General features: G+C 53.2%; 1 protein-coding gene across 17 annotated transcripts in view; it reads right to left on the bottom strand.

The window, feature by feature from the left end:
- TCF3 (transcription factor 3) overlaps positions 1-16,722 on the bottom strand; it is an 80,198-nt gene extending 63,476 nt beyond the window's left edge. For 5 of the 17 annotated variants that reach the window (XM_056338332.1, XM_056338334.1, XM_056338333.1 and 2 more), the window contains exons 1-3: positions 16,362-16,715; positions 13,999-14,100; positions 6,817-6,889 (exon numbers count right to left, since the gene is read on the bottom strand). In XM_056338332.1, coding sequence (XP_056194307.1) covers positions 6,817-6,889; positions 13,999-14,073 — 148 coding nt within the window. In that variant the 5' untranslated portion in view covers positions 14,074-14,100; positions 16,362-16,715. Of the gene's footprint in view, positions 1-6,816; positions 6,890-13,998; positions 14,101-16,361 lie in introns of all 17 variants that reach the window. The other 12 variants (XM_056338323.1, XM_056338325.1, XM_056338324.1 and 9 more) reach the window with 4 other exon arrangements.
- Between the last annotated feature and the right edge of the window lie 2,006 nt (positions 16,723-18,728).

Below are 18,728 nucleotides of genomic sequence, written 5' to 3'. Positions count from 1 at the left end.
CCCGAAGTGTGCTGCCCTCCAAATCATCATTTGTAAGGAGACCCTGGCCCTTTCAACTGAGAAGACAGCGGTACGGAGCAAAGCAACATACATTAGGCATGCAATTAATACACAGCCAGCTCCTCTTATTAAAATAAAGGCAGGTGCTTGAGCTTGTACACATTCTTCTGAAACACAGAAGGTTCACTCCTAGCCCAGCTTCACGTCAGCCTTAATCCAGGCAAGGCACGTGATTTTTACATAAGATACACTCGTCTCATCATAACCCCTCGAGCAGGCACAGTTACACTAGCACTGAATTGCCTCACCTAGGGGAGAAAAAAGCTCTGCCTGCAGGAGAGCTGTACGGCTTGAGCTCTTCTGGCAAAGTTAAAACCGTGTGCTTAAACAAGGTCTGTGTCAAACTTGCAGTTTCTAAACATAAGCTGTCACTCATCTCGCTACAGCTTCGGCTCTCTGGCACCCCCAGCACTCTCAGTGCTCTTCCCTAGTTCAAAATCTCAAACCCAGGCAGGAGGACTCTTCGTGAGGTGGGAGAAGAACAACCCCCCACCCCAAAAACCCTAAAATCCATCCCCTGGAAACGGACACCTTTCACCCCCTGAAGTTAAACACACACTACGACAGGGACCAGGCTATATTTGCCTCTCCCGTAACTGCTGGAGAAGCACCGAGCTGCTGTCAGAGCATCCCCACTGCCCCAACAGCCCAGACACCCTTTTCCTGCTCTTCCCAGCCTCAGTCCTCATATGTCCGTTTAGAAACCGGCAGTGGCTCCGGCAGGGCACCCTTGCTCTCAGCCTTGCCCAAAAATTCAAGGAAGAGGCGAGAGAGGGAGGGAGGGATAGAAGAGGGAGAGGAGCGGGAGAATAAAGAGGAAGGCCTTCACGTTTCAACCTCACTGCAAAGGTGCAGGAGAAACAGCCGCCCAGGTGGGGAAGCCTTGGAAGCAGGAACACGCACCCCAGGGCGCAAGGATCAGAGATGCAACTGGGATGCGATGCTGGACTAAGGCAGCCAGGAGTGAAGACCTTCCCCTGCCATTTGCTCCCCCATGCTTGCTATCTCCTGCCGACCCACACTCACTGGCCCCAGCTTTCAGGCCCCCCAAGCCTTTTTTTCCAAACCCTGCTTTCTGTATCCTGGTTAATGGGACCCACCCCATGGGAAAAACAGGGAGCAGAAAGGGGAGAGGAAGGAGAACAGGACCTTCCCGAAGGCAGAGGGGAAAACAAAGCAGAAAGCTGTCTAACGCACTTGACTAGCACGTGGGAGACGAATGAACTTCACTGGAAGTCCTCCAGGCTTCGTTACTGGAAAGGTTGGGACTGCAGCACCCCAGCTGCTTCCCTGCAGTGCCCTCAGCGCACCCACAGCATCCTCCTACACCCCAGGAGCCAGCAGCAGGAATGGAAACGCTCCAGGGCTGCAGGGATTGTCTCTTCCCAGGCGAGCAAGACCTCACAGCTTTGCAAGCTTGACTTACCCGTGGCAAGGCTTTTTTTTTTTTCTTTTTTCTCCTTTGATAACAACTAAAAAGTAATATTTACTTTGAAAGAAACAGTCACGCCAATAGACAGGCAAGTAGATTTTTCTTGCTTTGACTTTTTTGTTGTGGTGGCTTTGTGTTTAGTGACAGTTTTGCAAGCCTGCTGTACGGGCACGCATGCAACCGCAACATAAACAAGCAGCCTTAAGTATGTACTTTAATGGAAAGTGCCAGTTTTAAATATCAAGTCCCATATTGCACACCTCATGTCTGCCTTTCATCATCTATCAAAATAGCAAGCAAAGCCCATCACTCCCACTTCACCATAAGCAAAACACGTGGGAACTAGAGGCAGTTAGTAGGAAAACGTGATACATCCTTACTAATAAAAGCTCCTGCTTTCCTCACTATGGTAAACAGTTGCAAATGCGTTTCTGCAGCCTGAAACTCAATTGCTGACAGCATGGCAACTGAAACGCTGCGCTTAGCTCTTCGCAGCTCTCTAACTTAAGATGTTTTTATTGCAAACTACCCAGCCGGCTGCTCCATGAGCAAAGCGGAGCCCAGCGCCGCTCCTGCGTTTGCAGAGCTGCCGGGGCAGGCACCACGCTCCCAGCCCATGCGCCAGATCCTCCCTTCCCCACCTTGGAGCTTCCTAATACAGGGCTGCATGCACACACAAAATAATTAAATCTTCAAACAGCTCTCCCATAGCACCAATTAAAGAGACAACCTCATCTTTCATAGAATTTATTACTTTCAGTGCTGTTGCCACAGGTATCCAAGTTTGAACGTTGTTTAAAGCAGGCTTTCAAAGGGGATACAGACTCACCTACCTCCAGGGAGAATGCATTTACTTTGTTCAGTAGACTATAACTTAAAATTTGCTACATGCACCAGCTTGTAACTCTTTGAAAAACTCCCCAGTCCGCCAGCTTCAAATGTATTTTATTAACTTCCCTCGATCAAAGCAATTCCCTCAACAATGAGCCTCATCTCACCATCTCACTAGCAAAAAAGCACTGATCAAATTTTGGTGGTGGAAATCACAGCACAGAGCAGGAGGGGACTCTCCCTTCCCAACCCACCTAAGAGATCCCAAGCAAGGGAGCTCCCTTCAGCACAAAGCAAGAAGGAAAAGACATTTAATGATGAATTCACTTACTCAAAGTGGGGGGGGAAGCTATTTTTTTCTCAGAGCTTTTATGTGTTGCAAGCAGAATCATCTGCCAGCAGGAGACTGCCCATGCTCCTATTTCAATAGGACACAAACCTGGCATCGTGCACTGTTTCCGACACAAAGGGGAGATGGCTGCACACCCTCCGTATTAACCATGGATGCAAAGTGCTGCTCATGAGCTACTCCAGGAGATGCATTACCTCGCACAGCCATTTGCCTCCATTTCCCTGCTCCACAGAGCCCCAGCTTATTTGCTGAAGCAAACAAACAACTGGCACGCAGTGACCCTACCGAAAATGCAACAACCACAAGACGACAGCCCCATGCCCCTGCAGCAATGCCATGCCCCAGGCTGGGAAGAGACAACAAAACTTCTTTGCCTCCTGCCACTCATACTGTCTTAATGTCAATTAAAAATGGTTACTTCCATGTGAAATTTAGCACAAGTGGTTTCCTGCTAGAGACACAGTTCAATATGGTGCGCTGGGAGGGAGCGCGTTTCTGATCAGAGTTGTCATTTACAAGCTGTGACACAGGGAGGATGGAGGGCAGGGTGTAAAATGGTTTGCTGCTGCAAATAATAAACAAACAGTTTGGCAAGGGGACAATGAAACTGCTGCCTTCTAGGACCAGGACAATAGGCATATGCTGAATGTTCCGGCTAAAATAAAATACTAGCAGCAAATGACATGGCTTAAGCTGGAAAACACAAGTTGCAGCTCAAAGCCCCAGGAAGACCAACTTCCCCGTGGTGACCTATATGTGCTATAAATGCTGCAGACACAGTCTGCATGACGTAAACTCCATCCTAGTGGCAATTGTTGGGTTTCGCCTTGCCAAGAAAACGCAAAGCGGAGGTGCTGAATTGTCCATGCGGCAGGGTAACTAAACCAGTTCCTCCCTGGTGCATTTAAGGACAGAAATAAGGGAAACAGTGGCAGAGCTTAAAATAAAATCAGAAGACAAATATAAAAGCAAAGGGATCTCAAAGCTGGAGGACTTGCATTGACACTTTGAATTTTCCTGGCCTGGGAAAGAGAAATGGGTTCCCCTTCATGAAGGGGCCGCCCACACGAGCAACAGCAGCTTGGCCAGGGCAAATATTAATTAGGATTTGAAAAGGATTTGGATTTGGGGCAATTTTATCACTGTGATTTTCTAGTAGGACTGTTTCAAATTACTGCACTCCCTTATTTACCAGTTGGACTTTGGAAGCAAGAACCTCATCTTGGCAAGTGAGGCATTTTGGCCAGGAGTCCTAAGAGTCACTGCCTTGCTCCCTCCACTCCTAACTTCGCCTGGGCAGGAAAGAGCCTCAAGTTAATAGCTCCTCCAGAGGGGAAAAAAATATACAAGCTATGTACTGCCCCAGAATTTTCCCAAGGAGGAGAAAGATGAAAACTGGGAGGCCACGAATTCACACATCCAAGGGTGGGCAGAAGCCTGAAACACTAATTTTTCTGGCTCAAGACGACAACAGTTTATTATCTTGGGGTTACTACAATAACCCCAAATAATGAGACACTGGCACCAAGGTGCACATTACAAAACTAAAAACTAAATGAAGTTATGTTTGCTCCCCCTTTCCAGGCAGCAGGATGGCAGTGGAGGGGAAACGCTGCACTACCTTTACCAGGGCTACGGGACACTGATGGAACAGGTATCTGAAAAACACGAGGCGCATTCAAGATGAAGCCTAGGCCTTCCTGCAAGGCAAGAAGATTTAGGGAGCTAATCTCCAGGTCCAGATTATAGCGTGGCTGCAAGGCTCTCTGCTTCCTCAGCAAGTCCAGGTCCCCAAATCCAAGGGCCATCTGCTCCTCACCCTCTGACCACATCAGGGTTGGTGACAATTCGACTTCAAATTAAATTCTTAGCCGGATGGCTGGCTATGCCTTTGGGGATGAACTAGTATCTGATTGTACAGCACGTCAATTAGTGAATTAGGCTAAACCAACATCAAACAACCGTGGAAACAACCACTCGCCACTATCTAGGACCTAGTTTATACACCTTAAGTCCTTCTAATAGACACAGTGCACCCCTGTGCATGGCACATCTCGTTAACATCTTAATGCAATTATTCACCTCACCCAGCAAAAATCAATTGCCAAACATTTAGGACCAGAGAGGAGTCACCAAGCCAACACACAAATAAAACATGCCCCCCATGCTCCAAAGGTGAGGCCAAGGACAGCTGGCCAAGGGATGACTGCTGCTGGAGCAAAAGGCTTCCCCTAAACAAACCCCAAGCTGTGTTTCAAACCCAGGACGTCCACAGCAGGACAAAAGAGTGAATGCAGAGGCCCGGGACCGGGACAGCAGCGATTGTGCAATGCCTTCAGTGCAGTTGTATAACATCAGTGCACTGCTTTTATGAACTGCTCACAGCCAGACGCAAAAAGCAGCAGCCCAGAGGAAGGGTGGTGTCAACATTACCTTTCATTCACCCGAAAGAAAAGAAGCCGAGCGGGGGGAAAGTAAAAGATTTTGTGTCATTTCGGCTGTTGCACAGCCAAGCAGAGGCGGGGGGGGGGGACCGGTCACTGCACCGGCTGCACCGCAGAGCCCCGCTCGCAACCTCTCCTTGCTGGCCAGCACTATAAACCCGGCAGCCAAGCCAGCCTCTGAGCAGGAAACAAATTAATGTGAGCTGCTCCATTACTATTCTCTCACTAGCATGTAGCGCGTCTTTTGTGGATTATTTTAACAGCAGAAGCCACACACAGGAACACTCGCTGGAGAGATCAGCTTCCATCTGGGTTAACCTGAGAGTTTTCTCCCCTCCAATTTCCTCCAGCACCCACTCAACAGCTTCCCTCCCTATAAAAATATTTGCTCAAAACCATCTTGACATGCAGCTAACAGCCCCATCTGAAAGCAACAAATTTCCCTGGCCAAAAAGGGCAGGAGTGGGGCAGGAAAGAGTATACTCCTCCTGTCCTGCTTCTGCAGGTTTCCCCAAGAGCTGCCCCACAGCACGTTGTGGCACCAAAGCTGCTATCCAGAAACCCCACCCTGATCTCTGGGATGCCTCCTGGTGTTGGGGCACGGCTGTTCCACATGGCCAGGAGTTTCCCTGGACAGCGTGAGTCAGCCCAGGGTAGAGAAGGTCAAATTTTAACCATCCACAAAGCATTCAGCATGTTTCAGCAAGAAGGGCAAATTAACTGAACTTCCTGCACGCCAGGGGCTGCAGCGAGCCCTGCACAAAGCGGCTTCCCCAGGCATCAAAAGCCTGGCACAACACCGCGCCGTCCGCCTGGCCGGGGAATTCTCTGCTTCAGCCTCAAACGAAGCAGCGGCACATTTCCCAATCAGACATCTAAAGCTACGCGCCCTTCAGAGAGTCTCCTATCGCAGCTGGATCGCCAGGCTCCCTGCAGACGCCCTGCTCCCAAAGCCCTTTGATGCTGGCACCCCTGCCCTCTCCTCTGCACCCCGGCCAGCAGATGCGGCCATGCAGCGCTCCCAGGGAGCAGGGCCAGCTGCTGGCTTTGGGGACACTGCAGCAAGGTGGAACAAGGGAGGCTCTGCTTGACAGCACCCCAAAGCCACAGCAGGGTCCACACCTTAGAGGCTGGTGAAACAGCTCCAGCCACCCTTGCTGTCAGCCTCTCTGGGGTGGCTGCGCTGCCTGGGGGCACCTGGCCAGGAGGGCTCTGCAAAGGTTCCTCTGGGAATGCCGAGATCCCACCCAACAGCAGGGGGCTGCTGGAAGGGTTGAATGGAGCAGACACCCAAACTGCACACCAGAGTCTCCCTCTGGGCAGCTGAGCCCCAGACCATGTATGTCTTCTCGGTGACGTACAGCAAAAGTCTTCCAGAGCGCACACCTAAGCAGCTTAAGAGAACAGCACTGACTGTCTGCTCTCAGACTGCTTCAATCAGAGTGATGAGACAACCACCTTTAGCTCACGCAGTGACTTCTTAACTGGAGACAGATCGGCAAAGAGCAGCTTTGCCTACCCAGAGGCACGTGGAGCAACAAGAACATCATCCAGAAAAATAGTAGCAGACCACCACCAGAAAAATACTTAACACAAAACTACAGAAATTCCTCCTTTTGGATCTCTGGAAGCAAACACAAATTTATTGCAAGAAACATTACGGTGTTAAGAGGAAAAAAAATTTAAGATGACAGTACCTGATCCTCCAAACTGAGTGCTCGCTAGGGTCGTGGGTCTGTTTTTTCCATTAGCCACTGGCAGGGGAAACATCTAGAAAAACAAGAAGATGAGAGAGAAGGGAAGAGAAAAGAGATTTCAGTATGTTAGTTTTACTGTGCTGCTGCAAAAGGGGTCAGATGGGCAGGCAGTGGGGGAGGAAAGGGGGAAGAGAAGCACTTTATTGATGCAAAAAACTTTCCTCTCCTTGGGTCCCTGCTACATAGATCAGCTGCAGGAGGGACAGGAGAGCAGCACAGCTGTGCGCTAACATACACATGCATTCCTACGTGCACGAACTTCTCCTGTGTACACAGTGTGTCTGGTTCCTTAGGTACAACTGAAAAGCATCCAAGAAGCATCATTGCTGTGGTCAAAACCAATAGTTTCTTCCCTAACTAATTCACCGAGGCTCAGACTAGAGGGTGTCCCTGGGGCCATGGAGAAAGACCAACTCCATTCATAAAAAGCTAGCAGGGAAACAACAGCACCCCATCGAGACTGCAGCACCCAGCAGAGCTCATTTTATCTCTCAACACCCCAGCACCCGCAGTGGTCTGGGTCCCATCCTATGTCTCGCGCACCCCCAGGCCCATCTCTGGCAACGTGCAGTGCGTGAGGAGGACGCAGGCTGGCACAGACAGAAATGACCGAGCCACAGGCGATGGTGAGGGAAGAGCCCTCCAGCCCCTGGTGCTTCGGGGGCTCTGGCAGTGCCATGACCTAACGCAGCCCTGGGGTCTGGTGGGAGAAGCTACGCCAAGGGCAAAAGTATTTTAACACACAATTAGAAAGATTAACGTATTTTACAGTATCAGTCATTCTGGCTACTTGTTTGCTATACTGCTGCAGCTTCAGTATCACAACTAATCTTCTCCTGCCAGGGAGCTTCCTCAAAAATACTGCATACCTCATCAGCTAACCTGTATAAATATTTTTAATATAAGTTGGGAGGGTTTCAGAAGCTGTTATTTAAAAATTTATATGCACCTGCGTGCAGCAGAAAAGAAAACTAATTCTTCTCCACACAAATGGAGCTCCAGCCAATAAAACAACTGGTGGGAAAACGCTTAGTGAATTAACATTTTAATATCCTTTTACTACTCAACTCAAGATACTTTCACCACCAAGTCATTTGAATTTTTATTATTTTTAGCTTTGCAATGTCTGAGTAACTCAAAAGTTTAATGCTTTGAAGATTAAACAATGTAATGGCACAAGAGCCTACAGAAATGCAGCATTTCATGCCCTGACATAGCTGATGTCTGGCTGTGGTCAGAAACATTCCTTTGTACAAAACCGTCTGCCCAGCTTTGTTTTCACAAATGCCGGGGAGGAAAAAAAAAAAAAGAAAGAAAAAAAAACCCCACACCAACAGTTAAATGTGGTAGAGATGCAAAGAGAGCAGTTAAGAAACCAACTGCCATTCAAAAAAACCAACACAAATTTGGGATCATATATATGTATGCACAGACGCACGTCATGCATATGTTGTATGTATGCATTTAAATAAAGGTGTAAACAGCATTTAAGTATGCAGCTCGCGTGTGGACAATCCCTCCCGCCAGCAGCCAGCCTGCAGACACCTGCCTTCCTATGGCTTCGCCCCCGGCCGTAACCCCCCTCTCCTTACACCCTCCCTAGACACAGCGGGGCAGCGAGAGCCACCGGACGGGGACAGGCACGGCTCGGGGGGGGGGGGGGGGGGGCTCCTGCTGCCACCTCCAGGAGGCTGCTGCCCACCCGGGGTGTGCTCCAGAGTCACCTGGGGTGGGCCGGCAGCCCCACCATGGAATATGCCTTGTTTCCTCAGGAAGGAAGCTGGGCTAGAAAACAAAAACAAACCCTGAGGACACCAAAGACTTGCAGCCTACCTTCCTCTGGGATGCTACAGGTTTCTCCTGCCCCCTACCCTTGCAGGGCAGGGTCGTTTTCAGCAAAGATCACCAAAATCACTGAAAAACGAATTTACAGGGCTGATCCCACTCAACCCGTGCTCACTCCCCTCCTCTTAAGGTAGGGAAAAAGATTAGGTGGTTCAAAACCCCCTTTCCAAGTGGCAATTCTGCATGTGCAAGCGGGAGGGATGGAATGCATGAACATAATGGTACCAAGCAGCAAGAAGCAAGAGGAGGATTAAAAAAAAAAAAAAAGAAAAAGAGAAAAAAAAGCACTGCTGGTTCTTTTTTACGAGCACTTCTGCTTAATACTCGCTGATGCTGAAAAGCCCAAGGTTTGAGCAGCAAACATGAGTGGAGAAAATGAACCACCTTGTTCCATTGTGCAATGCACGCTTTCTACTTCTGCAAAAAAGGTGGTGTCCCCCCCGCCACCGCGCTCGGCAATCCCCAGCATGCCTCCGCACCCGGCCCCACCAGGGATGCCCTCCCCACCGCTCCCCTTCGCCTGCCTTTGCCTGCTTCGAGAGATATTTCGAGACTGATGCAACACCTTCCTTCCTGCTCTCCCTCCCCAAAGGATTAAGAAGTCACAGACCCCTTTCCACACTGAGGCGAGCAGGGATGCTAAAGCAGGGTGATGATGGGGAGGGGGGAACCCTGGGTTACCCCTTGCCTCAATACAGGCTCCAAACACATTTATCGTTTGCCAGCTCCAGGAAATGTTTTGTTTGGGTTTTTTTCTTACTGCCAGCTTGTTTTTCCACTGTGGTGTGGGCTGAAGCAGACCTGGTACGCTGCCTCGAGAAGCCTGGCACAAGTCGTATGTGAAGTGCCGGCTGCCTTTGCCGGCGTATGTCACTCACAGGCAAAGTTCACCCAGCCACTGCGAATTTCCTTTCTGCTTTAAAAATATACAGGGTGGAGGGAGGAGGCCAACGGGAGCTGGCACGAACCGGAGGGACCCAGGCATCAAGGAGGGACCCAGGCATGAGCATCTGAACAGCTGTAATTGGGTCATTACTTGGCCTTTGTTGGATTTGAATAATGTAGATTTAAACAGTTAGGTAAAATCCCCCCTCTTAAGTCTCTGTATTTGGTTCCTCAAGCCCTGTCTCCAGCCTCCCTGACAGCTCACAACAACTTCTGTGTACCCTTGGAGCTCAGTTTCCACCCCTCCCAAAGAATTTATTCTCCCTGGCTAAAAGATGCAAATCCAGCACATGGGAAGATCCAAACACCTGCACCTGCCACCAGGGAGGTTATAGCTAAGAGACCCCATGCTTTCAACAGCAAACTCCTAAGGCAAGAAAGGGAATTTGCCAGACAGAAGTACAGTATCAGCAGCATTTCATTTATTGCGCACTTCTACCAGTGCATCGGTGTTTTCAAATTAAATAGCTGTTTTCACTTTCTCCGCTCTTCCACCTTATGAACTCCAGGCTAAACCAACCTCAGGCCTGAACTCAAAACCTGAAATCTATTTTGCAGTGTGGAAAGTATCCAGCTGTTAATTCAGAGAGAAGAGGGAATTGGACTCAATAAACATTGCCAGCAGGATATTTTATACGTGTTCATTTAAGACAGACCTTCCTGACTACAGCCCCAAACATCCACCACGGCGTAAAGTCAAACTTTACAACTGCTTCGCTCTGAACAAAAGTGAGAGTTTTATCGTGGAAACACAGGCGGTGCACCTCAGTTGGAGCAGGGTGCAGGGCACAGCTTCAGCATCCTCCAGCAGGGCAGAAGCATCAGCAAGGGCAGAAGGAGCTTGCTCAAGCCCTGCTTGCTGGTAACAGTTTGGCTTTCACCCCCAGTTTGATGGCTGGAGCTATAAGGGCTGGCATGCAACAAGAGCAGTCACTTGCCGAGAAATCAGACGGCAGGTCCTATGTGACTGCTCAAGCCCCTGCCCACCCTGCAGCATCTCATCAAGCTAGAAACCCACCCTGACAACTAGCATCCCTGCAGCATATGGTTAATACTCTGCTAATAATCACGGCTGTTAACAGCATTTCACTTCTGCCAGAGACCTAGGCTGGCACAGAGCCGCCTGCCTCTCTGTCGAGCTTGGCAGGCGTGCCCTGTGGCACGGACAGGCCCCCAACCCCGTCCGCCTGCCTGGGCTGCTCCATCCCGGCTCCCCCCATGCCACGGGGTGCCTCTGCCCTCCGAGCACCCCAGCCCAGCTGGGATACCTGCCCATACCTTCGCACAACACACCAACAAGGGCAGCATGGCACAGCCGAGATGCCACCCAGGATAACCATGGCGAGTCCTCGTGGCCGAGCATCTCCCGACAGCACAGACCAAAGGTAGCCCCCGCCATACCGTACGCAGCCCAGGCCAAGCTGCCGAGCCAGGCTCAAAGGACAACGCACCCAAACCCACACCTAATAAGTTAAGCTGGCAACTCAAATCTATAGGCAGGATGCTTTCTCGAAAGCTCTCCTCCAGATTTGCAAGCCCGTCCTGGACAACTGCCAGGGAGTGGTGGTGAAAGAAAGCTCACAAATTACCTGTACTTTGGGGCAATTATAAAAGGCAATTTGTTCAGAGGTAGAGGTAAGCACGCTGCCGTGCACACCCCAAAGCAGCAATGAGACTACACAGCTGGGTGTCTGGCTCTGCCTCACTTAGACACACGTTACAGGTTCCTTTGATTTTCACCCTTATTGGCAAATTGCATTGGCACAAAGCTTTGGGTGAGTGCTTTGCAGCTCAATAACTACCCAATGTATTTATTTATTATTAAAGGCACCAGCCTTTCTTTTCAGGACCATAAGTTCAATTCATAGCACCTCACACACCCTGCCATTTACTGACCCCACGAACTCACATCCTGACTACACAAGCCCATTAGGGCCAGACCTTAAAATTCACTTGCTGCACAGCAAAAACACAGCGCAGACCTGAAGCAGAGACTACTGGGGTTGAACGTATTTTCTCTAGAAAAAAGGAATTAAAATACTGATCTGAAGCAAATGCTTCCAGCTGCTCTGAATCTCTCTAGTCTTCCCTCCCATCTACTCTCCTGGAGAGGACTAGTGGACCGATGCTCTACTCCTGCTTATTCAAAGAAAAATATAAATACACTTGAAAGGGTGAGCTTTGTGGTCAAAAAGCCTGCATCCCAATGACACGGGGAGAGCAACCCATGGAGCAGCCTCTCTGACGATGCCAGGGTGAAGACAGTCTGCTAACTAGGAAGCTTCCCGGTTTAGCCACTCATCCTTCAGGAGAGATGTTAATATTCCCCTTATGCAAACTCAGGAGAAGAGTGTGCATGTGCAGAGATGAGGGTTTGTGAAACAGATCTGGCTCAAATCCAGACTGTGTCGGAGCCCATCGGCCAACTTATACTGGAGGGAACATCTTCAAACTATTTGCTGGCAAATGACATTTGCAGGCCTTGATCCTGCAAGCAGCCTCCCCCAGTGCTGCCGCTGAATGCGTGAGCCTTACACGAACGCAGAACAAGTTCTGGTCATTCCCAGGTTGAGACCAGCATAAAAAGCATTGGAATTGAACCCAAATTCAACCATTCAGATTAACCTCCAACAACAGAAACATTAGTGTACAAAGGGAACAGGTCAGGATCCCTTCAGGGAACACAGCTCTCAGCAGGCAGACAAGGATGGTTCGCTAAATTTGAAAATAAGCTCTTGGCGTTTTCTTTAAAGCTCTGAACAGTGAGTGCGAATTGATTTTTTTCTAAGGGGGAGAAAAAGCAAAGCAGGAGCCACTGCAGTCCCGGCCAGGGAGCAAGATTATGGGTTACTGACCTGGAAAGCTCCAGGGCTCCTGCCAACCCACCAGACCTCTGAGATGAGAGAGGGACAAATAACCACGCACCACTCCTCAGCAAGCCCTGAACATGCTCCTATTTTCAAACACACACCACCGGGGCAGTCCCCCTGCCAACTGTAAAACATACTACTGTAACAATACATCACTGGTAATTTAATGGAACCAGCCTCCCAATAGAAGCAGGAAACTGGGAGAACTGGGCCTCTCCTGCAGAAGTGCTCTTTGGGGAACAAAGAGACCTCACCACTGACCCCCACCTCCAGCATGGAGCCCTGCTGGGACAGGTACAAGCCCCAGCCGTATAAAAAGGTTTATTTCCTGGGTTGGTTCCATTGTTAAACCTCAGCAGCTGAGTCTCAGCACTTCCCACGAGTGTCACAGGTACCAGGACAGCAGGTGCCCCTAGCTCTGCCACTGCTTTTCCCCCTTTACTCCTTCTCCAAGGGGCCAGAAAAATCAGCCCAGCAGGGACATGAGCTGGGTGACCCAGGACAGCCCAGAGCCACAGCAGTGACACTCATGGTTATTCCTCCTTGCGGAGCTGTTTTTTCTATCTTTGCAGCACGTTTGCTTATCTAAAAAGCAAGACGCACACTTCAAGTGCCATGAGGGTGCAACACACAACAGAGGAACCCAAGAGAAAGTTATTTTCTTTTGAACGTAAGCTCTCCCCTCCACAAGTCAGCTGCCAACGACAGCCAGCGCTGGTGCAGCAAGCGCACAGCACACACATCGCCAACCCTGGATGGCAGCACAGATGGGGACTAACCCTCGCTCTGCTACAACTACAAGGGGCTTCTCCTCCCTCTGAGCTGTGCACACCCTTCTGTGGGAACTCTTAGGTCCTGTTTCTTTGAAAATCAACAGCTCCTAAATGCAGCTAAAGGTTTCCAGGATACAGAAGAGCAGAGTGTGGGGAACACAAGTGTCCAACTCCTGCAAAAATCATGCACTGGAAAGCTTGGACATTTGAAACTGTGACAGAATAACCTGTGGGAGCAAAAGTTTAATAGTCTGGATCTGGGGAGAGGAAAAAAAGCTTGATTAATCAGCTACTGAAGTTACATCTTTGCATGGCTTCAGAAACAGTCCACCCAGCCCATTTCACAGTGAGCATTTAAACAGAGAACACACAACTCCATCACATTTCCCCAGAATTTCCCACCAAAAAAATCCCAACAAATCCAACCCACCTCTCAGTGCTCCCTGCAAGGAAACAATATACGCTGGGGGGGGGGGGGGGGGGGGGGGGGGGAAGAGGAGGGGCAGAAGCTTTGCTTTAACTTGAAAATAAACAAGTTGCAGCACATGTGCACGCACACAAACAGGGCACATCTGAAACCCATCATGTCCAATTTACAGGCTCACATTTCCTCCCCTTCTGCAGTGCCAAAACACTGCGCACAAGCAAAGCCCCGGGGCCTTTAAAGCCCCCCGGCCGCGCTCCCTTACCATACTGAAGTCCAGCAGGTCACTGAGCTCTTTGTCTGTCCCAACTGCAGCCATTCTCTGCTGCTGCTGATTCATACTCCCACAGACTCAACAGTGGCAGTCCTAGAGAAAGCGAGGGGGAGGGGAAAGAGATATTTTAATGACTACGGCAAACTACCCACCCCATTGATGAATATTTTAAAAAGACAAGAGAGAGAAAGGGGCGAGAAAAGAAAAATCCTTTGCGTGTCTCCAGCATCCAACTCCTCCGCTGAGAGCACAGTCGGAGTCCTCACATAGCACCCAAAGGCAGGAACAAGCACTCTATTGACCAGACACACTTGTATGTTAGTTTTTTGCTGCCAATTCCACTAGTTCGGGCCAATTCTGTTCCTGGCGTGTGGCAAATGAAGGGAAAAAAAAAAAAAAAAAAGAAGAGTCAACTCATTTATCAAAGGGTTCAGGCAAGTTATCACTCAGGCGCTTGTCTGGCTCAGCTTGCCCCCACTCCTTCCCCCACACTCTCACTCCCCGCAGGAGGCTCTCTTGTCCTTGCCTAGTTTTGTTTAAAAAAAAAAAAAAAAAAAAGTCTGATCTTATGCCTCTTTCCTTTGGGTTGCCGAGCACCTGCAGCTGCTTTTTCAGGGGCTGAGTTTGGGGATGCCCAGCCAGGCTGTACCCAGTGAGAACTGAACCTCTCTGCTCCCAAAAGAGATTGGGAAAAAAAAAAAATTTTGTTTTCGGAGGGTTTTGCAAAAATAAAGCCCTCCAGGCAACCTTGTGAGATAGGTAAATATTATTCTTCCTAATTTTACAGATTATTTTTTTTAAAGGGAGACTGATCTTTTTGGCCAGCTCACTATGATAGAAAAATATTTCTTTGGGAGGGAGGAAGGGAGGCCTGGGATGAGATAAAAGATTCCCTTTTTTTTCCTTTTTTTTTTTTTTTTTTTTTTAGGAACTCATTCATGGTTACAAAGGGCAGCTGGCCAATAAATTTAACTCATTAATCATACGGGTAAAAAAAAAAAAAAAAAAAAAAGAAGGGGGGGAGAAAACTCTGTGCAATCCAAAATGTTTGTAGGCTGTGCCTGCTCAGTCACCACATTTCAATGAAGTTTTTTTTAAAAAAAAAAAAAACAAAAAACAACCAAAAAATGCTGAAATCAGCCCAGCATGTACAAACCCTTGGCCACTATGTATATATAAAAAAAAAAAAAAAAAAAAAAAAAAAAAACAACCAGCCTGGGGATTTTTTTTTTTTTAAACTTCTTTTCTTTAAAAAGCGTTTAAGTGTCATCGATGCATCTGGTCAGTATTTTTAAAGCAACTTTACCAACGCGCTGCCCCAGCCTGGGGGGAGATGCGGTTAGAGCCCGGAGGGACCCCCGGTGCTGCCGGGGGGAGGGGGCAGCCCCTCAGCAGCCCCCCCCAAACCCCCCACCCCTTGAACAACACCCCGAATTCAGCGCGGGAGGTTATTTTTACATCCACCCCCCCTCTCCCCGCTCCTATTTTTAGCTGCCCCCGCAGAGCGCGGGCAGGCTGAGCCCGGCCCCGGCCCGGCAGGGCTCCCCCCCCGGCCCGGCCCGGCTCCCCCCGCCGCGGCGGCACAAAGGCCGGGCAGGACCCGCGGCGGAGCGGGGTAAGGCGGCAGATGTCCGCGCTTCCCCCCGGCCTCGGACAAAGGCCCGGCCGCCCCGGGACACGCGTGGGCCCGGCCAGGCCGGACCGGGCCCAACTAGGCCGGACCGAGCCCCGCTCGCCCCTCGCCGAGCCCCGCCGGGGGGGCTGACGGGGGGAACGGGACGCGCGTTGCTTCCCCCCTCCCCACTGCAGGGGGGACGGCGAAGTGGGTCACTGCCCCCCGCCGACTCCCCGGCCGGGGGGGGGCACAACGGGCTGCCCCCGCCCAGGGCGGAGGGAGGAGGCCGACTCGGGCCCCCACGGGCTCCCTCGCTGCCGCGGGTGGGAGCAGGCTGCCCGCCGCGCCACGGGGGGAGGCCGAAGCAGCGCCCCCCCCCCTCCCCAGCCCCGTTGGCTCCCCCAACTTCTGCAGCCCCCCGCCGCCCCCGTGTGCCCAAACCGGGCTGAAGTTCGCAGCACGACCGCGGCCCGGCCCCCCACGCCGGGGAAGGGAAGGGGGAACCCCCCTTCAACGCGCCGTACGGACCCCCCAGCACGTCCGGCCCCCCCTCCCCCGCGCCCCGGCAAACTTTGCCGGGAGCCGGCAGCGCCCGGGACAATGGAGCCCGGCCCGGCCCCGGCCCGGCAGCCTCACAGCCACCGCGCCGGGACCCCCACCACCCGCGACACCGGCGGGCACGCTCCCGTACTGCATTATTCGCTTTATTATCATTATTTTTTATTCTTTTTTTTTTTACCTGTTCCGGGGCAGGTGCGGCCCCCCCGTGCGTGCGCGGGGGAGGGGAAGCGCATGAAGGTCCCGCGGGCGGGCAGCGGGGCGGGCGGCGGCCGCGGCGCCCAGGGCCGGCGGGCGGCGGCGGCGGCGCCTATTGTTCTCGCGCCGCCGGCGGATACAATGTAGCGAAGCGGCGCGATCGCCCCGCACCGGGCGGCGCGTGCGCCCCGGCCCGGCCCGCCCCGCGCCCCCGCCCCCCCCCCCGGCCGCCCCGGGCCGCCGGGCCCTAACGCTGCTGCTGCCGCCGCTCCGCCTCCCGCTCTTGCCGCTGCTGCTGCCCCCGCCGGCACCGCTGCCTCCGCATGGTCCCCCCGCGGCGGCGGCGGCGGCGGGGCGGACGCGACGGCCCCCCCCCCCCCCGGCACACACCCCCCGCACACACCCCCCGCCTCACAGCCCGCCCCTGCGCGGCGCTCCGCCTCCCCCCGCTGTATCCCTCCGCACAGGTGATGAGAGGAAAAAGGCTTCCCCACGCGTACCTCGCGGCCGCGGGCGTAAGCGGGGCGGCAGATGTTGCGGCAGGGCGGGCCCCGACGGCAGCGCGGAGGGGGGGGAGGGGAGGCGAGGCAGTCCCCCGCTCCGTGGGGGACTATGTTTCTTGGCGGAGGGGAACGGAGAGACATAGTACCGAGGGGCGGAGCGACGCGGCCGTGACGACACGGGACCTCCGGCAGATGGACTGATAAGGCCGCAGGGCGCCGTCCAACAGGAGGGCTACGCCGCTCCGAGTGGCAGGCCGTCTGGCCAACCAGAGTGCGCCCTGTCCCGGTCCCCGCCCACCGAGCGCGGGGGCGGAGCGCGGGGGAGGCCGGGGGTGGCCGCTGGTTCACGTCGCCGCCCGCAGCTTCTCCGGCGGGGCCGGCCCTGGGTAGGGGTTCCGCCGCGGGCCCAGCGACACTCCCGGGCCTACCCCCGCCCCGCCTGGCAGCAGCCGCCTTACGGCTGGACGCCCCCCCGGTGCCCCCCGTGGGGTGGCATCGCTCGGGGCAGCCCCGCGCGTGGGATCGAGGACCCGGCGAGACCGGCCCTGCGGCCGCGGCCTGGCCCCGCCATCCCCTCAGGGTGTCCCGGCAGCCTCGTGGTGCTGGGGCGGTCGGGTCAGCTCGCCACAGGGCAGCCCCGCCGGGCCTGGCCAGGCCCAGCAGCGTGGGGTAACGCGGGCAGTACTGCGGGGCCTGGGCCGGCAAGGCCTGCCCGTGCTGCCTGCACTCCTGCTCATGCTCCTGCCATGCTGCCCATGCTCCTGCTTGTGCTTCTGCCCATGTTGCCCGTGCTTCTGCCCATGCTCCTGCGCATGCTGCCCATGCTCCTGCCTGCACTGCCAGCACTCCTGCCCATGCTACCCACACTCCTGCCTGCGCTGCCTGTGCTTCTGCCCATGCTCCCGTCTGCACTGCCTGTCTCCTGCTTGCACTCCTGCCCACACTGCCAATGCTCCTGCCTGTGCTGCCTGCACTCCTGCCTGCCAGCACTGCCTTAGCTCCCCAGCAGCGCAGCAGGCATTGTGATGTAAAGTCAGTGTTGTACATTATCTATATAATGCATACTGTATATTACCTCTGCAGCTCTGGGCCCGTTTTCCCCCCGGCTTGGCGGTGCAGCGGGCTGCTAGCAGGCAGGGCCCATAGGGGCTGTGCCGTGCTGTGCCATGCCAGTGTCCTGCTCGCTGGGCCAGGGGCAGCCACTGCTCAGGGGTTCCCCCGGTGCCCGGGGAGCTGCTTCCCCCATGAGGCTGCTCTATTCTTCAGTGGCTTTTTTAAATGCTACCTGGGGAGAAGGGAGTGGGGTTTGGGGACTCAGGGGCTCCCCATGGTGCAAGCGCAGAGGCAGCAGCATGTGGTGTGGGTGGGGGGCTGCCTCAGCCAGCCTCACCGGCATCTGCTGGGGGGGTTGCAGGGTTAGCATGGATGCTACCTGCTCCCCTGCTGCCTCTGCCCTGCCTGCTCAGCTTCAGAGCTGTGGGTCAGCAAGGCTGCTCCCGTTTTTTGCTTCGCCTGACCCCCCCTCCACAGCCAGGGTCCTGGGCCAGCTGTCACCTGGACCATCAGGCCATTTGGCTTTGTAATTTTTAATTATATTTTTTTAAGCAGAAAGAATTGTCTGCATTTAAATGGGGTCATGGACCAAAGTCATCTCCTGTCCTTGGGGATGGACCTTCCCAGGGGTGAGAGCAGCCCCCGCCCCGATTTGGCAAGGCCAGGGGTGTCCCTGGGCTGGCCCGTGGCAAGGTGTGCCATGGGGCTGGCACTCACATGGCCACTGTGCCCCTCCAAGAGGAGCGTGCTCCCCTGGAAGGTGGGATCCAGCTGCCCTGGGCACATCCCGCACC

The sequence above is a fragment of the Falco biarmicus genome, chromosome 4 (assembly GCF_023638135.1).
Source record: "Falco biarmicus isolate bFalBia1 chromosome 4, bFalBia1.pri, whole genome shotgun sequence".
Taxonomy (NCBI): domain Eukaryota; kingdom Metazoa; phylum Chordata; class Aves; order Falconiformes; family Falconidae; genus Falco; species Falco biarmicus.
This window is presented reverse-complemented; position numbering and strand designations above follow the sequence as displayed.